At 43.5% G+C, this 19,822-nt stretch overlaps 1 protein-coding gene across 1 annotated transcript in view; it reads left to right on the top strand.

Moving 5' to 3' along the window:
- The window catches only part of NEK10 (NIMA related kinase 10), a 279,165-nt gene that overhangs the window by 16,651 nt on the left and 242,692 nt on the right, over window positions 1-19,822 (top strand). The window contains exons 3-5 of the mRNA XM_056129461.1: window positions 152-212; window positions 17,694-17,824; window positions 19,696-19,794. Of these exons, the coding sequence (XP_055985436.1) occupies window positions 152-212; window positions 17,694-17,824; window positions 19,696-19,794 (291 nt within the window). The remainder of the gene's footprint in view (window positions 1-151; window positions 213-17,693; window positions 17,825-19,695; window positions 19,795-19,822) is intronic.

The following is a 19,822-nucleotide window of genomic DNA, read 5'->3' as shown; positions in this document are numbered from 1 at the left end:
CCAAAGGTCGGGTGGGTCGTGGTCGTGGCTGGAGTTCGAAAGGGAAGGTTCCCTGTGCAGGCTGCAGTCCTTTGATATAGCCATCAGGGGTAACTCGACCAAACTCGCCTGGGTTCTCCGTGGCTTGACATTGTGTTCTTCTTTCTCCTAGGGATTATTCAGATCTTAAAAGACTTCGTTGCCTTTTGAACGTTCAATCAAGCAAGCAACAGGTAGTGTTTCCCAAGAACGTGCATGCCTTAGTAAAAGCCAGACTGCAGGTTTCCAAAGGGATTCCAGTAACAGCTTTAAACATGCAAAATCTACTTGCTTTCCTGTTGGTTGTTTTCTCCTCCTTCTTCTAGTTTCTCTGATACTGGCTTGAAATTCTGCTGAATCTTAGCACCTACAACCTGTCATTCTCCTCTCATGACTGGGAACTCTTACCTTCTAATTAGGAAACCTTGAATCAATTTCTAAAGTACTCAACAGGAAAGATTGAAGGGTAAAAGTATTTACCACCACACACCACCTCTTAGATATTAAAAAATTGACGAAGTTACATGAGTAAGTTAATCCCCCAAAGTGGGACATTTTAACATGTGAAACATTGAAACCCAAAGTGCCCAATGAAGAGGTGAGAAAAAGTAGCATATTCCCTCGCTGAGTACCCACTGTTCAACTTCTCGGCATGTTAGGGTCATTGATTCTCCCCACACCCTATTTCCCAAACTTTCAGTCTTCACCCCACCCCTCCGTCCTTATGCGGTTCCCTCACTATAGGACCATTCTTGAGGTTGCCTTTAAATCACATCTCACTACAAAAGAAAAGGAGTGAAGAGATCTGTGAATGTGTCTTTTTGGTTTTATTTGGTCCCATTTTAGAGAATCTGTGAGTATAGGCCATACGTGGAGGTTTGGGGAGCAACACACCCATGACAATGTGAAGATATTCACAACAACTACTTGGCTTTGCAACTGCTTAAGATAGGACTAAAAAGCTAGGATCCTAGTTCCAAACCCTACTGAGCAATACCTTTTTAGGTCGATTTGTCTAAAGAGCTTGAGTGGTAATCTAATTCAAATGACTCCGGCTATAGCAGGTAAAAATGTGCAAACTTATCAAACACCTTTTATTTATGTATTTATAGTGGGGAATGGCTTTCAGATGTCATCTTTAAAAAAAGGAATTTCTGTTTTTTCAAAGGATTTTATTATTGTTTTAAAAAACATTTTATTAATCAAAAGACCCTAACTTTAACAACCAAATTTAGAAAGGTGTTCATCAAGAGGCAGACTGCCAGGGGGGAGCCTGGGAACACTGGTGCTGGGATCGATACTGCAATATTGTATGCCTAAAACTCAGCTATGAATAATTTTGTAAATCACAGTTCTTTAATTTAAAAAATGGTGGAGTTTTTTTTATTAAAGTTTAATAATAAAAATTTAAATCTTTAAATTTAAAATTTAAATTTAGAGATTTAAAAATTATTCATAGTTGAGTTTTGGGCATCTTATATTCCAGAATTCATCGGCCAACACCAGTGTCAACTTCCATCCACAAATGTTCCCAGGTTCTCTCATATACACACCCCCAGCAGCTTGACATCTTGGTAGGCACCTTTTCAATCTTGATTTTTAAAGGATCATTCTATGATTTCAGTGTTGTTGACTCTGTCGTTTGAATATTTAGCTCTATCATTCCTTGATACCCCTGATATACCCAAATTTCCTTGTCCCCTACCCCCATTTTTTCTCATCTATCTTTTCTGTAATGATTGTCTGTACTTTTAATGCTCGTACGCTGGCATCTACTGCATCCATTGAAGACCTTATGGTACAAGCGCGAAAGATCAAGTACGACATCATTGGTATGACCGAAACGAGAAGACATCAATCACATCATGCCATTTTCGACACTGGAGAAGAACTGTTCCTTGGAACATGTGATAAAAGAGGCATCGGTGGTGTCAGTATCCTTGTCAACACAAACTTAGCCAGGAGCATTGATTTATTTGAATGCCTAACAACCCGAATCGGACGATTACACTTGAATAGATGTGGCTCACTACCGGCAGTTTCTATCTTTGTTGTCTATGCACCAACATCCAGTTATGGTGAAAGAGAAACTGAGAAGTTCTACATGGAGCTGGAGAAGTTCTATAAAGAAGATCACACCTTCTACAAGATCATTGTCGGTGATTTTAATGCCAAGATAGGACCAAGAAGATCAGTCGATGAACTCCACATCGGGACCCATGGCCTGGAATGGAATGAACAGGGTGACAGACTGTCTGAGTTCATCATGTCAACCAAAACCTTCCATGGTAACTCACAGTTCCAAAAGGCTGAATCTAAATGTTGGACATGGGAGTCTCCCGATGGACGGTTCCACAATGAAATAGACCACATCATATTCAATCGGTGGTTTTGCCTAACCGATGTTGCTGTTGTCCCAAAATTCCAAATGGGATCAGACCACCGTCTTCTTCGTACAAAATTCTACCTCACAGAATGAGGAGAAAAGAATGCAAGGTTTAAGAAGAGGACTCCCAGAACGACCACCAACTGGGAGCTCTTTGGCTCTGTTGTGGCAACATGGGAAGATGCCGTCATTGACAACATTGATGAGGAATACGATTGAATGATTCAGCACCTCCATGATTGTGCGAAGAATGCCAAGAGAGAGATAACCACAAAAAACCGCCTTTCTTCGAACACTCTTGAACTTATTCGCCAACGTGGCTTGGCACATGCCTCAGGCAACCACAAGCGAACATCCGAACTGGCAAAACAGTGCAGAGAAGCCATCAAGGATGACCTCAAAAACAAGAGAGCAGCAGTACTAGTAGATGCAGCAGAAGCTGGGAAAAGCATTCGTAATGCCCGCCTGTCCTTCATCAACTACAAAACCAAGATGACTGCCCTCTGACATCATGATGGATCTATCACATGTTCCAGAAGGGCAATGGAGAAGATTAGTCATGACTTCTACTCAGATCTCTTTAATAGCCACGTCCACTTGCCCACATACCACATACCACATGATGGATATGTCGTTCCCAATGTTCTCCCTTCCGAAATCCAACATGCCATCTCGTCGGTAAAGAAACAAAGAGCACCTGGCCCAGACAAGATCAGACCTGAACACCTGAAGAACTTACCATCAGTACTCATCAATACATTGGCTCGGCTCTTCACACACTACCTGTCTGAATGCAAGGTTCCATCCCATTGGAAAACCAGCAGGACTGTACTACTATACAAGAAGGGAGACATCCACGACATTGGCAACTATCGCCCAATCTGCCTATTGTCTGTCATCTACAAACTGTTCACTCGAGTCATCCTGAATAGGATTAACAGAACACTAGATGAAGGACAACCATGTGAACAAGCCGGATTCCGAAAAGGATTCAGTACCATCGACCATATCCACACGATTACTAAGCTCATTGAGTTTTCTCGGGAGTTCAAGATGCCGCTCTGTCTAACATTCATTGATTTAAAGAAGGCCTTTGATTCTGTTGAGACGGAAGCGGTCATGGAAGCCCTAGCCAATCAGGGCATACAAATTCAATACATCAGGATCCTTCGTGAGCTCTATTGCGGATTCACTACCAAGATCTCACCATTCTACAAAGAAGTAATCATCCATATCAAGAGAGGGGTTCGGCAGGGTGATACCATTTCACCAAAACTCTTCAGTGCCACCCTCGAGAACATCATGCGACGACTGAGATGGGAAAGCATGGGAGTGAAGATAGATGGTCGGCAACTACACCACCTCCGCTTTGCTGATGACATCATTCTAATAACACCAAACATTAGCCAAGCGGCACAAATGCTGAACGACTTTGACTGTGAATGTGGAAAGGTCAGACTACTGCTGAATCTTAAGAAGACAATTTTTATGAGAAACAGCCTTGTTCCTGACGCTCCATTCGCTCTCAACGGAACCAGCATCTCCGAATGCAACAGTTATATATACCTAGGTCGAGAAATCAACATGATGAATGACCTGGCACCTGAGTTGCGCAGGAGGAAGAGAGCGGCTTGGAATGCCTTCAAGAGCGTTGAAGAAATAACTAAAAGGACAAAGAACCTCCAGCTACGAGCACATCTCTTTGATTCCACTGTTCTTCCTGCATTAACATATGCCTCAGAGACCTGGACCCTACGAAAACAGGATGAGAACGCTATTCGGGTCTCTCAAAGAGGAATCGAAAGAGCTATGCTTGGAATATCACGATTCACTCAAATGAGGGATAGAATCTGGAGTTCTGATCTTCGTCAACACTCAAGAATCAGGGACGCTGTCTCATTTGCCAAGACATCAAAAATCAGATGGGCTGGACACGTAATAAGGTTTACAGACAACTGCTGGACTAGAGCCATTACTGATTGGATTCCACGGGACATCAAAAGATCACGTGGATGCCCACCTACAAGATGGTCAGATTTCTTCGTCAAGACCCTAAATGATCGGTTTGAGGCTCTGCATGTTCCTAGAACGAACAGATACCATTGGGCTATGCTAGCACGCAACCGGGATGAATGGAGATGTTACTGGCACCCGCTCGAGTAAATTGATGAATAATGGGGATTTAGTGATTAAGTGATCTTTTCTCCCACTTCTCTTCACTCTGTGTCATTCCTTCTCCTCTTATACTTCTGTTCCTATACTTTGGAGCCAAGACTAATCTATGCATTCACCCCCAACCCCCTTAAACCATTGCATTTCCTCATCTAATTATTCTAAACACCACATAGAAGAGATAACATTCTATGTTTAGGATTTTTTTAAAAAAGGGAATATTTATTATGTTATTACCTGGTACTTTACGTGCATTACACTGTTTAATTAACACAACTTCTGCTTTAACAAATGAGGAAACAGAGGCACAAGATGATAGTGGCTTTTTTAGGATTCAGTATAATAGTATACAGCTCTGAACCCGATACTCCATCTTTGCAATACTTGCTTCTAACCACTGAAATAATTTGCAAGGACTTGGAAATTTAAATTCCACTTTAAAAAAAAGAATTGGGTGATCATTGATTCCACATAAACATGCACTTAAAATATCTTTTCTCCTGTCAACCCCTTCTCTGTTATGAATGTGACAACCCCTGGTCCTCCCTCCCATGCCCTTTCCTTTCTCAGCCTCTGATTTCAGAAGTCCCTCTTATTCTGTCTCTACACTTGCTCTGGGATCTTTCTGCCTCAATGCCTTCAAAACTTTGTGAATGACTACTCCATGTCACAACTATTCTTGCCGGTAAAGATAAGTAAGACGACTTTGTAGAGTTGGGGTTGGTTTCCGTTCTTGTCTCTGCACATCATAAGACAGAACCAGAGCATGAAACATTTTCTCTAAAGTAATTCCTTCTTCTTCAGGGTCAGGTGAATGAGACCAGTTGTAGTTACTGGTTTTGGCATATCGAATACACAGCGGATAGCTTGCCAGGCTCTTCCGTGCGGGCGGAATACTCTTGGTAGCTTGCCAGTCTTTCCGAGAGGTATAGAGGCTTTTGGGGTGACCTCTAATCACCCTTGTAGGTGTTACCATATTTGAACCCTATCAAATATGGTACGACAATTCCAGAAGACGGGTATTTAGTGTCTTATGATGTGTCGCGCGGCCGCTTGGGCCGCGCGGGTCCGGAAAGCGTCCTGGAGTGTGGCGACGGCTGGGTAGTGGAAGTAGTGTCGAGAGTGGAAGTCTGCCAGTGGGGTATTGATCTGGGTAGGGTGGGTCTCCTGTGCACAATTCGATCCCTGGGTGGTTGATGGAAGCAGACAGGGCAGGGTAGGGTGGGGCTCCTGATTAGAATCCCTTTGTCACCTGTGGTGGTGGGAGCAAGCAGAGAAGCTCTGTCCCTGGGTCCGCCGAGCCTGGAGTCCAAGGTCTCAGAGAGTTCCGCTTACCTTGTTCTGTGGGTCTTCAGTTGTGCGTGGGTCTCGGCCGGAGCTGCCGCGCGGGTCCGGAAAGCGTCCTGGAGTGTGGCGACGGCTGGGTAGTGGAAGTAGTGTCGCTGTTGTCCCAAAATTTCGAACGGGATCGGACCACCGTCTCCTTCGTGCAAAATTCTACTTCACAGAGCGGGGAGAAAGGGCTGCAAAGTTCAAAAAGAGAACTCCCAGAACGACCACCAACTGGGAACTCTTTGGTACTATTGTGGCAACATGGGAAGATGCCATTGTTGACAACATTGACGAGGAATACGATCGACTGGTTCAGCACCTCCATGAATGTGCGAGGAACACCAAGAGAGAGATAGCCACAAAAAGTCGCCTATCTTCGAAAACTCTTGAGCTAATTCGCCAGCGTGGTTTGGCGCATGCCTCAGGCAACCGCAAGCTAACGTCCGAGCTTGCAAAGCAGTGCAGAGATGCGATCAAGGAAGACCTCAAAGAGAGAAGAGCAGAAGTACTGGTAGATGCGGCAGAAGCCGGGAAAAGTATTCGTAACGCCCGCCTGTCCTTCGCCAACTATAAGACCAAGATGACTGCCCTCCGACGTCCTGATGGATCCATCACATCCTCCAGAACGGCAATGGAGAAGATTATCCATGACTTCTACTCAAATCTCTTCGATAGCCATGTCCACTTGCCGACATACCAAATTCCACAGGATGGGTATGTCGTTCCCAACGTTCTCCCTTCCGAAATCCGACACGCCATTTCGTCAGTAAAGAAGCAAACAGCACCCGGCCCAGACAAGGTCAGACCTGAACACCTGAAGAACCTGCCGTCAGTACTCAGCAATACACTGGCTCGGCTCTTCACTCGCTACCTGTCTGAATGCAAGGTTCCATCTCAATGGAAAACCAGCAGGACCGTACTACTGTTCAAGAAGGGAGACATCCATGACATTGGCAACTATCGCCCGATCTGCCTATTGTCTGTCATCTACAAGTTGTTCACTCGAGTCATCCTGAATAGGATTGGCAGAACACTAGATGAAGGACAACCATGTGAGCAAGCAGGGTTCCGCAAAGGATTCAGCACCATCGACCATATCCACACGATAACCAAACTCATTGAGGTTTCTCGGGAGTTCAAGATGCCGCTCTGCTTAACGTTCATTGATTTAAAGAAGGCCTTTGATTCTGTTGAGACGGAAGCGGTCATTGAAGCCCTAGCCAATCAGGGCATTCAAGCCCAATACATCAGGATCCTCCGTGAGCTGTATTGCGGATTCACTACCAGGATCTCACCATTCTACAAAGAAGTGATCGTTGATGTCAAGAGAGGGGTGCGGCAGGGTGATACCATTTCACCAAAACTCTTCAGTGCCACCCTCGAGAACATCATGCGACGACTGGAATGGGAAGGAATGGGAGTGAAGATAGATGGTCGGCAACTACACCACCTCCGCTTTGCTGATGACATTGCTTTAATAACACCAAACATCAGCCAAGCGGCTCAAATGCTGGCCGACTTTGACCGTGAGTGTGGAAAGGTAGGACTACAGCTGAATCTTACGAAGACAATGTTTATGAGAAACAGCCTTGTTCCTGACGCCCCATTCGCTCTCAATGGAACGACCATCTCCGAATGCAACAGCTATGTGTACCTAGGTCGAGAGGTCAACATGACAAATGACCTGGCACCCGAGCTGCGCAGGAGGAAGAGAGCGGCTTGGAACGCCTTCAAGAACGTCGAAGAAATAGCTAAGAGGACGAAGAACCTCCGGCTCCGGGCACATCTCTTTGATTCCACTGTTCTTCCTGCATTAACATATGCCTCAGAGACCTGGGCCCTACGCAAACAAGATGAGAACGCCATTCAGGTCTCCCAAAGAAGAATAGAAAGAGCTATGCTTGGAATATCACGTTTCACTCAAATGAGAGAACGAATCCGGAGTTCTGACATCCGTGGACGATCAAGGATCAGGGACGCTGTCTCATATGCCAAGGTATCGAAAATCAGATGGGCTGGTCACGTAATGAGATTTAAAGACGACCGTTGGACTAGAGCTGTTACTGATTGGATTCCGCGGGATGTCAAGAGACCGCGTGGCCGCCCACCTACCAGATGGTCAGACTTCTTTGTCAAGGTCATGAACGATCGGTTTGAGGCCCTCCATGTTCCCGGAGCGAAGAGATGCCATTGGGCTACACTAGCACGCGACAGGGACAAATGGAGACGTTACTGGCGCCCGCTCGAGCAAATCGACGACTAACGGGAAGTTAAGTGATTAAGTGATTAATTCCTTCTTCTATATTCATCCTTTACCCAAATTCATCTTTTACCCAAGTCTTTTTCTTTTCAAATCTTAACCTATTTCCAAAAGCCAAATCTAAGGAGAATACCAGAAGTGATTTCTTTCTTCCCAAAATGCCTACTTTTACCCTAGCCTTTTACCCTAGCATTCTTTTGTTTCCTGCTTTGGGAGCAAGACTTGCTTATGTATTTGATTTCTTGATGAGGTTTACATATTTTTAATTACCAGCAACTTTGACTTTTGCCTCTTGTACATTGTCATCCTCTTTTTGCCAAGTTCTTGGTCCCCTTTCCACAAAAATAACATGGAGGCTGTTTTTTTGTGTTTTTTATTTTAGTAGAATAAAGATAATGGAGAGAGAGAGAGAAAGAGAGAGAGAGAGAGAGAGAGAGAGAGAGAGAGAGAGAACATCAAGAATTTATTTTTATTTTGCTTGTTCCAGAAAAAACGAAAGAAGGCTTATCAAAATATCCAAAGCATGACAGGTTATCTATCATTAATTAAATCCAAGACTGAAAAAAGAAGAAGAAAAAAACAAGAGCAGAATCCCAGTAGTCAATCAGGTCAAAACGTGCACCAGTTGATGCCAGAGGCCACACACTAGGCTCTGGATGTTTTTAGTAGTCAATTTGGAAAGGAATACCTGGGAATAAGGCCCACTTGCCTAAATTTCTGTTCTAACAGGACCTGCCCTGATAATTGTAAATCGGCCAAGATGACCAATTAACTGGTTGCAGAAGCAATCTGCTTTATGGGCTTAGGTGGAGAACCGCAAAGAACTGAATGTCCTACACTTGAATTATGAGCCAACATGCTTTCCTCATTGTTTTGGGAGTTCCAGGATTCTACTTTCCCTCAGGGTCTTTCCTGTTTGTTGTCTCTGTTCTTCTCTACGTCTTGTTTCTCCTCCTTCGAACTCTCTGTGTGGGTAACTTAGACCCACTTTCTGTTTGTGATACGCAGCAGTAGAGGGGACCCCCTTCTCTTAAGTGGAGTTGGCATAATCTTAGCCCATTAAAACCGAATAATTCAAGATAAGTAATTGTATCAGGAATGTCAAGGCAAAAGGAAATTACGAAGTCGGTTGGCGATTTCACCAGAATCTTGAAGTGAGATATATAGAGCAGGAATACTTGGTGGGTTTGTTGTTGTTGTTGTTTTGATTTTTTTTTGCTTTGTTTTTATTTACATTAAAAACAACAGGAAGCGAAAACATTGGTTCATTGGTAGTCAGCTAAAAAATGTGAAGAAACAGAATTGATTACAGGCCCAGTTAATTCCTTGAAATAACAGGCTTGAGAGAGATGCTATGGTCCCGTGGGCTATACTGAGTACAGGACATGGAGCTTGTGGTCAGAGAAAGCAGAGTAGGAAATACAACTAAGCCCTGGATGGGGCAGGACAGGAATCCTGGGGGAGCTGCATGCAGAGTGGCTATGTGATTTGGGGAGAAAGGGGCACTTATAGCTTTAAGGCACAGGGAAGGAGCCGATTTTTGAGAAGTGCGCTGCTTTCCCTTCAGTGGACTTGATGGGTGAGGCATTGGAGTGGAAGCAAGGGGAAGAATCTGTTCTCTGAAGAAAAGAAAAAAGCAAGCATGGAAGTAAGACCACACGAAGATAATTCTGTTGAATGTAGTGAAGCATCCCAAGACCCACCTACACATTTTGTACTTGATCCTGGGAAGGCAGCGGGAAAGTTCAAATTTCTAAGCAGATGTGCTGTGATCCCAGTTTTGGGAAGGCCCTGCATGCTGCAGCCTCTGGTTGTTGCACTTTCGCCCTCATACTGGTCAGGCCGCTCATGGGCTTTCCAGCACACTGTTTGCCTCTCCCTGCCTGCCTGTGAGAGGAATTTCTTGGAATATTCAGCAATGACCTACTGTTTAGCATCTGGTCCATGGCTCACGCTTTCTTCCTTGACTCTGTACCATATCGAACTCTGTACACTAACCTCACTGCATGTTTTCAGGCAGATCCAACTCCTTCTCTATTCCCAGGGAACTAGCTCATCTGTATGTTACACACACACACACACACACACACACACACACACACACACGCAGAGTCTCAGAACATGGTCATCTGCATATTACAAACACAAAGTAGTATCTCATAACTGGAACTGCTGTGTTTTCAACTAGTGAGCCAAATGAACTCATTTGGAAGTGGTTGACCAGAAAAGTCAGTCATCTGGGAATATGGGGACATTGTGAGCTCATTCTTTTCAGCAACTTCCCATTTGAACTCCTACTATGCACTGTGAGGGAGCTCTGTGAGGGGACTTACCTTCACAGAAGCAGGTGGCCAGGTTCAAGGGGGAATAGACTGTTGTAGAAACTTAACTTCAACCAGACGGATAAGGGCCCAAAGTGAGATTAGTGCAATATTGCTCCTGGGGCCTGGGGTGGGGGGGGGCAGTGAAAAGGTCCTCCCCATACCAGGCTAGGTATTTTCCAGGAGGTGATTTGACTTATGGCCGGCAGAATCTTCATGCTCAGGCTATGAAGACAAGTGCTATAATGGTTCTCAGATAGGCACCCACTTTAATTTAGCCAGCCATTTTTCACATAGGACTTTTCTTATTTACATCATACAGACTTGAAATTTCTTTTGATTGTTTGACATAATTCATTTTTATTTTAATAAAACTCTAAGATGGGGCTGGAGCGACAGTACAGTGGATAGGGCATTTGCCTTGCATGCGGCTGACCAGGGTTCGATTTCCAGCATCTCATATGGTCCCCTGAGCACCACCAGGAGTAATTCCTGAGTGCAAAGCCAGGAGTAACCCCTGTGCATCACCGGGTGTGACCCAAAAAGCCATAAAAATAAATAAAACTCAAAATGGAATTTGTATCACATTCTGACATTCATTAATGGTTTCTTATTATATTTGGTGGTTGATTCATTATCAGATTCTGGTCATTGTTTCAAAATGGAGCAGTTTCAAACAACAGTGCTCATGATGATCTCTTCATTTCTCTGAGGCATGAACTCAGAGCTGCATGCTTGGCTAGCTCAGGATTTTGATGAGTAGCAGGAGTTAAGGTGAATGGGTCTTTGGTTCAATTTCCAGTTGGCTGACCCATGGACCAACAAATCAGGCCAAGGAGAGGACAAATAGAGGATGGGGTGAAAGAGTTTTCTGTCATTGAGATATGACATCAGGGATGTTGCCCCAGAGCTAGTGTCCTTTCAAGTACAGGAAGGAGAAGGTGCTGGGCAGGAAGATAGTCCAAGGACACACAGAATCAGATCTTCCTCTTTGTAAGGAGACAGTGGACAGAGTAGAATTCTGACAGGCAATTGGGCTGACTTAAGACAAGTCTCCTTCCCAGCTCAGTGAGGCGAGTGCCTGTTGAATAGGGTGAGAGACAGGGTTTGAATCCTAGCTCTGCCCTGATGTGACACTTGGGCAAGTCTCTGAGCACCCCCCCGGACCTCAGACCTCTCTTCTATAAAATAGTATTTACATAGGGGTGTGTGTGTGTGGGGGGGAGTCAGTAGATCTCATCCCTGCAAAACCCTTTGTGCTAGGCAGGTCAACAGCATCTAAGTGAGATTTAAGATAAGGGAGTCACTGTCACTGACACTGCTGATGGTAGGTGAGGAAGCTTGCAGATCTGAGAGAATCAGCCAAACCCAGTGCTAACGGGCAAACTTCAGAATTTCCTGTGTGAATTCATGGTGAGGTCTATTTGGGATGTCTGGAATTCAGACATCAGGTTGTTCAAATGAATGTGTCAGATGTCATTCACCTATACAGAACTAATGGCATAAGAGGACCTGTAAGGACCTCTGCCACCTGCATGCCCTTCAGTGGCTAAGTAGGCAGTCACATCAGGTCTTACCCAACCTGTTTAGGAAACACAGTAGATGATAAGGATACAGAGAGGGTCTAAGAATTGAGGGACCAAGGGAAAAGGCTCTGAGCATGGATCTATACTCTGGATATGTATTGTCTAAAGAGTTAGTGCATCACATTTCTCATGGCTAGGAATCTTGCCAGTGAACTGTCCATACCATGTCATCTCTGCCTGTTGCCAACAGAGTCTCCTGCTTCCCAGCCAAGTTCCTGGCTCTATTTGGTGGCCAAAGCTCTGTCCCTTCTGCTGGGAGTACTGAGGTCTTATTTCTGCTGTACTGTTGTCTTCTCTCTGGGAGTCAGTATTCTGGATGTTAGAGTCGTGGTAAGGGTTTTGAAACTCCTTAGACCTGGAAAACCCACTTTTGTGGGTTTTCATGTTATATATCATAACATTTACTGTGTAAAATAGGGAAATTTTTGTAGTCGTTGCTATAAAGCTTCATGTATATTATCACTTAGGTTATCAGCTCATATTCAGAGACCATTTCTGCAATGGGAATAATTATCAGTACTGAAAGAGTACTAAGAATTATGCATGACATGTAACTAATGTCTTATAAATACAAACTCATCTTTTTTAATTTTTTAATTTTATTTATTTATTTATTGAATCGCTGTGGGAAAAGTTGCAAAGCTTTCAGGTTTAGGTCTCGGTCATGCAAATATCAATCACATTTCCCTTTACAATACTTACTTTTCACCACGAAGAACCCCAATAACCCCCCCCCCCCACTGCCTGTGGGGCAGATGAATTCTAGTTAACACTCTATCTACTTTGACTAGCTTCATTGTTTCAGTAAAAGTTGCACCATTATTATTTAGAGTTTACCCCCCCCCCCAAATCAGCCATGCTGAAAAAGCATTGTGAAATGATTTGCTTTCTACAGCTGGGTTCAAGAATTAAATGGTGTCGTGTGGCCGCTATTGCAGCCGCGCGGTTTTGGATTTCTGCTATTTTACTTATTTTGGAAGTATTTCTACTGGGAGTCAGACAATTAAGAGATTGGTTTCTGTGCTCTGGAGTCATGGCCGTGCCGGAGAGCCGCTCGTGGGGGGCAACTGGTGACCTCGGTAGGGCGTGAAGGACGGGCCGGAACGCCCCCCGTCCCATGAGGTTTCAGTTGCGCCCCCACCCCGGGCTCATACCTGCTCTCCACAAGGCTCCCATGCGGCCGCCATCTTTCTTTCCAGAGGGGAGAGGGCAGAGGGGAGCAACACCCTTTCCCCTCCGGGCAGGCATGGTGGCGTGGATTAACGCATAGTCCGTTCACTTTTCTGCTCCAAGCTGTTGGCTTCTGCATTAAGTCCTTGTGCTTCTGGGGCCGTGGCTGTGCTGGAGAGCCACTCGTGGGGGGCAACTGGTGACCTTGGTAGGGCCTGAAGGACGGGCCGGAACGCCCCCTTCCCAAACTCATCTTTTTATAAATGTAGGAGTACTGCTATTTATTCAGCCATTGATTAAGCTGATTGAATTGGGCATGAACTTTGCATTACTTTACAAATTTTTTTTAATTGGATATCTGTGAGATAGACCATTACAAAACTGTTTATAATTGGGCTTCAGTCATACAATGATCCCACACCCATTCCTCCACTGGTGTACATTTCCCACCATCAATGTCCCCTATTTCCCTACCACCATCCACCAACACCCCCACCCCCTAACCCCAGTCTCCCTCTATGGGAGGCACTTTTGTTCTTGCTCTCTCTCTCCTTTTCCTTTTGTGCATTATGATTTGCAATACAGGTGCTAAGAGGTCATGGTGTTTGTTCAGGGCATTCAGTATTTTAATCAGGATGGTAAGGCTGGAGTAGCTTTTTTTTTTTCAATTGGTGGCCGCTTTAAGGTATGGATATGACTGCCAAGGCTTCTAAAAGTACAGGGAGGTGGGAGTAAATAGCCCATCTCAACTCTGAGAAAGCTGGAGATTTCAGTCACAAAACCCACATACACAAATATTTAGCAGATTATATCTTAGTGAGGTATATCCTGAGGCAGTGGAGTCAGGCCAGGGGTATGGTGGTGATTTTGGATTGTGGAAACAAGTGGCTGCCAAAGGCTCTGCTTGGGCAAGCACCAGGCCAACCTGCCCCCACTCTGATTTACCCCAGTCTGTTCAGCTCTGCATGGGTCCAAGATTAATTGTGGCTTTTGATCTCTTTCGAGATTTATTTATGGTTCTCTAAAGTAAGGCCAATAAATAAGCTTGTATAGCTGAGCTGGAGGTGTTTTGTGGGTGTGGCTCCCACATAGCTAACTTTTGGCTGTTTAATTTCTTGGTAAATTTCGTCCCAAGTTTTTGGGGTCTGGGCAAAGGCACACCGTCAGTTTTGGGGTATTAAGAAGCCTGAAGGCACCATCAGGTTCCTGATGCACTCACTCCTCAGGTACAGGCTGACCTGCTGGCGGCACCATACCCACTTCATCTGGTTTTCAGATTGTCTCTTGAATTCCATATGTACATCTCTGAATTATAATTATTATTTTTATTTACACAGTGTGGGTACTAATACATAGAGAAATTTTGTTGTTGGTTTTGGTTTGGAGAGAGCCACACCCAGAGACCTCAGGGTACTCCTGGCTCTGTGCTCAGGAGTGGCCCCAGTGGTGTTCAGGGGACCATATTCAGTGCTGGAATTCAAACAGCAGTCAGTAGTATGCTAGCAAGAATCTTATCGACTTTACTCTCTCTCTGTCCCTGTAGTAAGTAACTTTTCTAAGATTTTGCAACTTGCTCTTGGTAGATTGGTTTCATATCTACTTATTTATTCATTTTTGCAGAGGGCCTTTCACTTGCAAGGCAAACACTCTGCCACCAAGCCACATTCCCATTTCCCACATGATAGACTTAAACCCCAAGTACCTGACCTACAGTTTGTTCTCTTATTTGCTATGGGTACTTCACAAATATCTTTTGTGAAGGTTGTGAATTTTCTGGTGATGACAAAGCATATTGTCAGCCCATTGAACTACCTCCCCTAGCCTGAGCATGTCCAGAAGCATGTCCTTCTCACCTCATCAATAATTGGCCAATTAGAATTTGCTAATAGTTGTGGTAACCCTGACATTTGTTTCTTATGCCATAGTAAAGCTTAGTATAGTACAAAGAACTTAATCTGTTCTGTAATAGGACTGACGTAGAGAGGTCATTTTACATCATGGACTATTAGTATTTTGAAAGTTCAACTTTGGCATCTAATGGTGCAGAATTTGCTAGTAATTAAACAATGTTGTTGCTTATTTTGTTTTTGTTTTGTTTTCACTTTTTTCAGGGCCACTCCTGGTAGTGCTGAGGGTATCATGTGGTATTGGTGGTCACCCCCAGGGCTCCAGAACACAAAGCATATGATCAAGCCCTCTGAGCTCTCTCCCAAGCCCTATATGTGGTTATTATATTGCTTCTTCTCACATGCTGTCTGCCTTTAGCAAGTTACACATCTCTTCCGGTCTAGTAAGGGTTTTATCACTTATCACTTAAGTTTAGTTTTATTTTAGTTTTATTTGAAAATGTTAATGTATGGAACTATTTGCTGAAAATTTTGATTTGTGTTGTGATATTTTATCTTTAAATTTTTTATTTTTTAAGTATTTGTGCCATAGCAGGTTTTACTCCTGGCTTGGTACTCAGGGATCACTCCTGGCGAGTTTCAGGGGGACCATCTGGGGTGCTGGGGATCAAACCTGGGTTGGTCACAAGGCAAGTGCCTTACCTGCTGTACTATCTCTACAACCCTTCTTCAATATTTTTTTGTCGTTTGGGCCTCACCTGGGGCTGCTCTAGTTTTGTTGCTTAGTTCTTACTTCTGTTGGTACTGGGGGCTTATGCAGTGCTAGGGATTATTGGATCTGAACTCTCACATGCAAAATGTGTGCTCAGCCCTTTGAACTATCTCCCCAGCCCTGTGTCATGTTCTTATTACCTCATCTCTAATAATTTCAGATAGAGCTAATTACAGGACATTTCCCACTTGTACTTTGGAAAAAAATAGGTTGTTTGTACTATACTCAGCTTTACTCTGGCATAAGAAACAAATTTCAGAGTTATTGCAATGATAAGCAAATATTGTTAAGTGTGTTTGAATATTGATAACTTTTCAATTAATTATATGAATAATTGCTAGCTCATTTTGTAAATTGGGCACTCTCAACTTGGTACAGTTAATTTTAGCAAATATTTATACTTTTTCATGGTGAATTCTACAAAGTATTTTAATAGATTTTACAAAATCTTTACCAAAAAATTCAATAAAATATTTTAATGGATTTTAATGGATTTTATAAATATGATTGAATTATCAGGATATCCAGAGTGAAGAGAATGAGATTTTTTAAAATTTTTTTTTATTAGTGAAACACCATGAGGTACAGTTGTAGATTTACAATTTTTTGTGCTTGGGTTTGATTATACAATGATCAGATACCCATCCCTCCACCAGTGCCCATTTTCCACCACCATGGATAATATCCCTCCCACCCCCATCCCCCCCATCCCCCCCTGCCTCTGTGGCAGGGCAATCCCCTGTGTTCTCTCTCTCCTTTTGGGTGTTGTGGTCTGCAAAAGAGGCATTGAGTGGCAAACATGTTCAGTCCATAGTCCACTTTCGACATGCATCTCCCCTCCTGGGAGGATCCTCCAAACACCCTTTATTTGGTGTTCCCTTCTCTATCTGAGCTGCCCTTTCCTCTAGAATGCCCGACTGGCCACTAAGCTATGGAGTAATCCTTCTGGTGCTGATCTCAGCTATTCTTGGGTATTAATCTCATATTTTGTTACTTTATATCCCCCAGATGAATGCAATCTTTCTATGTCTATCCCTCTCTTTCTGACTCATTTCGCTTAGCATGATACTTTCCATGTTGTACCACTTGTATGTAAATTTCATGACTTCTTCTTTTCTAAGATCTACATAGTACTCAATTGTGTAGATGTACCAAAGTTTCTTTAACCAGTCATCTGTTCTTGGGCATTCAGGTTTCTTCCAGTTTCTGGCTATTGTAAAGAGTGCTGCAATGAACAAACAAGTGCAGATGTCACTTGACGAGAATGAGATTTTTACTTTACATTTGCATCTCTACTTGCTGGCAAACCATGGGTGTGATTGGCACACGTTGGAGAGTTAATGAGTGAGAAGAGATGAGTGATGAGGACTCATTCTCAGTTTGGGCTCCCAGTTTATACCAGAGTTTTGGAGCTGTATCTCAGAACTCCATAATTTGGCTGTACATTTACATCGCTTGAGAAGCATCAAAGACTGGAGGCCTCACTCAGTCCAGTGCCTAGTGCTGCAGAAGATGTTGGACTTATAGCATTGAACAGAAACAGAGGTGTCCCTCCTTCTGTAGATCCCACATAATCAAAGGATATTTACGCTACATAAATAACTTAGATGTGACAGCTGACACTTCAAGCTATGAAAAAAGGGAAGAGAATGTAGCTGTTTAAATCAAAGATATTTACATTTTCAGAAAACCTTATGTTTAACATAGCTTTTATGCTTATTGCTTGGAAAACACTTCATTCTTTTCATCCCAATGCCTCCCCTCCCACACTCACCCCCCATGACTTTATCTGTGCTGAATTGTTGTCCTCCTATATTCTTTTTCTGTAGCTTCCAGCCATCAACTTTGATAGTGCCCAAGAGAGCATGACGAAGTCTGAGCCCGCCATCAAGGTGGGTGAACACAGACCTCGAGGTCAGTGGCATGAGTCTACTGAGGCTGTGGAACTGGAAAATTTCAGGTAAGAAAGAAATTCAGTGTCTGATGCCCCTGCCTTCATCAGCCGAGCCTAAGGAGACTGAAGCTTTATTTACATTTCTCACAGGAGCTAAAAACCTGTTTCAGAATTTTCCCAGGGGATGTGGAATCTAATCATTTTAGCTAGTGCTTGCACCACTCCCAGCAATAATGTCTCAATAGTCGGCTTCAGGGAAAATGGTGGCACTGACTCGCGAAAGCACCTTCAGAACGCCTTACTGACGTGCAGGTGGTGTTTGCACCAGGAGGAAGTGGGCCCAGGCTTGGCTTGGTGACCCGACGAGTCTCCTTCCCAGTATTGTCTTCAGCGTTTGGTCTGCCCAGGTCTTGCCAGGAATGAGGAGGCATAACAGAACCTGTTGCTGTGTACAGATGTGATCACCAAAGACTGTGGTTGTCCAAACAACTCTGGTTTTCATGAGGTGTGAAGGGATCTGGCCTGACCTCTTGCACCGAAAGTAGTAGCCCATGTTTATCTCTCCACTGCCAAACAGACCTCCTAGAAGCAGCTCATTCTCCTCAGAGCCACACCCCTCCCAAGAGCCGGTCCTCTCAATTTACTGTGTGCGAAGGTCCTGGCACTAAGGGCTATGTCAATAAGGGATGGCGGGAAGCCTCAGTGTGAATAGTTTAGGCGCTTATTTACTTATTTGTCCTGGTTTTATATTTCATTTTATGGCAGAGAATTTAATGTTTATCCACCTGTCTCCGGGAGTTCTTATTTTTAAAGTATATTTTCAGGGAGGAACATTGAATTCCTAAAAACTTGTTTCACATCCAGTCCATCAAGTATTAAGAAATCTTACTGCCCTCACTTCATTCCCACTGGGGCGCATTGCCCAGTGTATCTGTAAGACTGCAGAAGCAGAATCATTAACATGAAGGCCAAAGACCTGGCCTTGCAGTTGATATATTCATGATAAATTCAGCTTGTTTAGATTGGATCTTAACATTGGCATATTTTCGTATTAAAGTTTTTTAAGTCTACTTTAACATGCACAAAAATCTGTGTACCATATATTTATAGCGGTGAGATCCTTTTGTACATTATCTTTTATCCTCTTACAGTTTTGAAATGGGTCTTTAAAAAAATCTTCTTTGATGATCTGTAAAATCAGAAAAAGAAGTGGAGGGCAGGAGAGATAGTGCAGCAGATTAGGCATTCCCCTTGCTTGCAGCCAGTTCAGGTTCAATCCCCTTGCCACACTTGGTACCCTGAGCAACACTAATAGTTTCCCCTGGGCACAGAACCAGAAGTGAGCACCACTAGTGTGGCCCCCAAACAAACAACACACAACAACAAAAAGAAGCTGAAGTTGGATTGTCATAAGACCCTGTTAAGTGTGCAAACACATAGAACATAACATACAATCAGCAGAACTCTCACAACTGAGAGAGTAGACTGTGTTAATGAAGCATTATTACCAGCAGGGAAATGTGTATGATAACCACTGGTGTTGACAGGTATAGCAGCTGAGGAGGTCGTGGGTCAGTGTATGCTTAAGGGACTAATTCTTCTCTAACTACTGTTCACATATCTAGGTAATGTACCTGATCATTCTTTGTTCCAGTATCCATTTCCTTCCTCTGACCAGTTTTAGCAAAATGCTTATAGGAAATAATTTAGTTTATATGGTATGGTGAAATATATGTGCCTTACGATAACAGTAATACTTACTATTGACTTTATAATAGCCTATTTCCTCTTTTAACAGTGAAGACTTGTCTCTGGCTGTTTATTAAATTCTAAGAATGGATCAATATTCGCGTCATTAGCTATGATCTCTGCATTGGTAATGTTGGGGCAGCTTGAATTTTATTACAAAATGCTTTTTTTCCTTTGTTCTATCTCAGTATAAACTACAAGAATGAGAGAAATTTCAGCAAACACCCTCAGCATAAACTATTCCAGGAGATTTTTACGGCTTTGGTGAAAAATAGACTCATATGCAGGTAAGCTTGTCCTGGAAAGAAAAGGAAT

The sequence above is a fragment of the Sorex fumeus genome, unplaced genomic scaffold (assembly GCF_029834395.1).
Source record: "Sorex fumeus unplaced genomic scaffold, SorFum_2.1 ptg000072l, whole genome shotgun sequence".
Classification (NCBI taxonomy): domain Eukaryota; kingdom Metazoa; phylum Chordata; class Mammalia; order Eulipotyphla; family Soricidae; genus Sorex; species Sorex fumeus.
The sequence above is the reverse complement of the archived record's forward strand: the minus strand, read 5'-3'. Positions and strand labels throughout refer to the sequence as shown.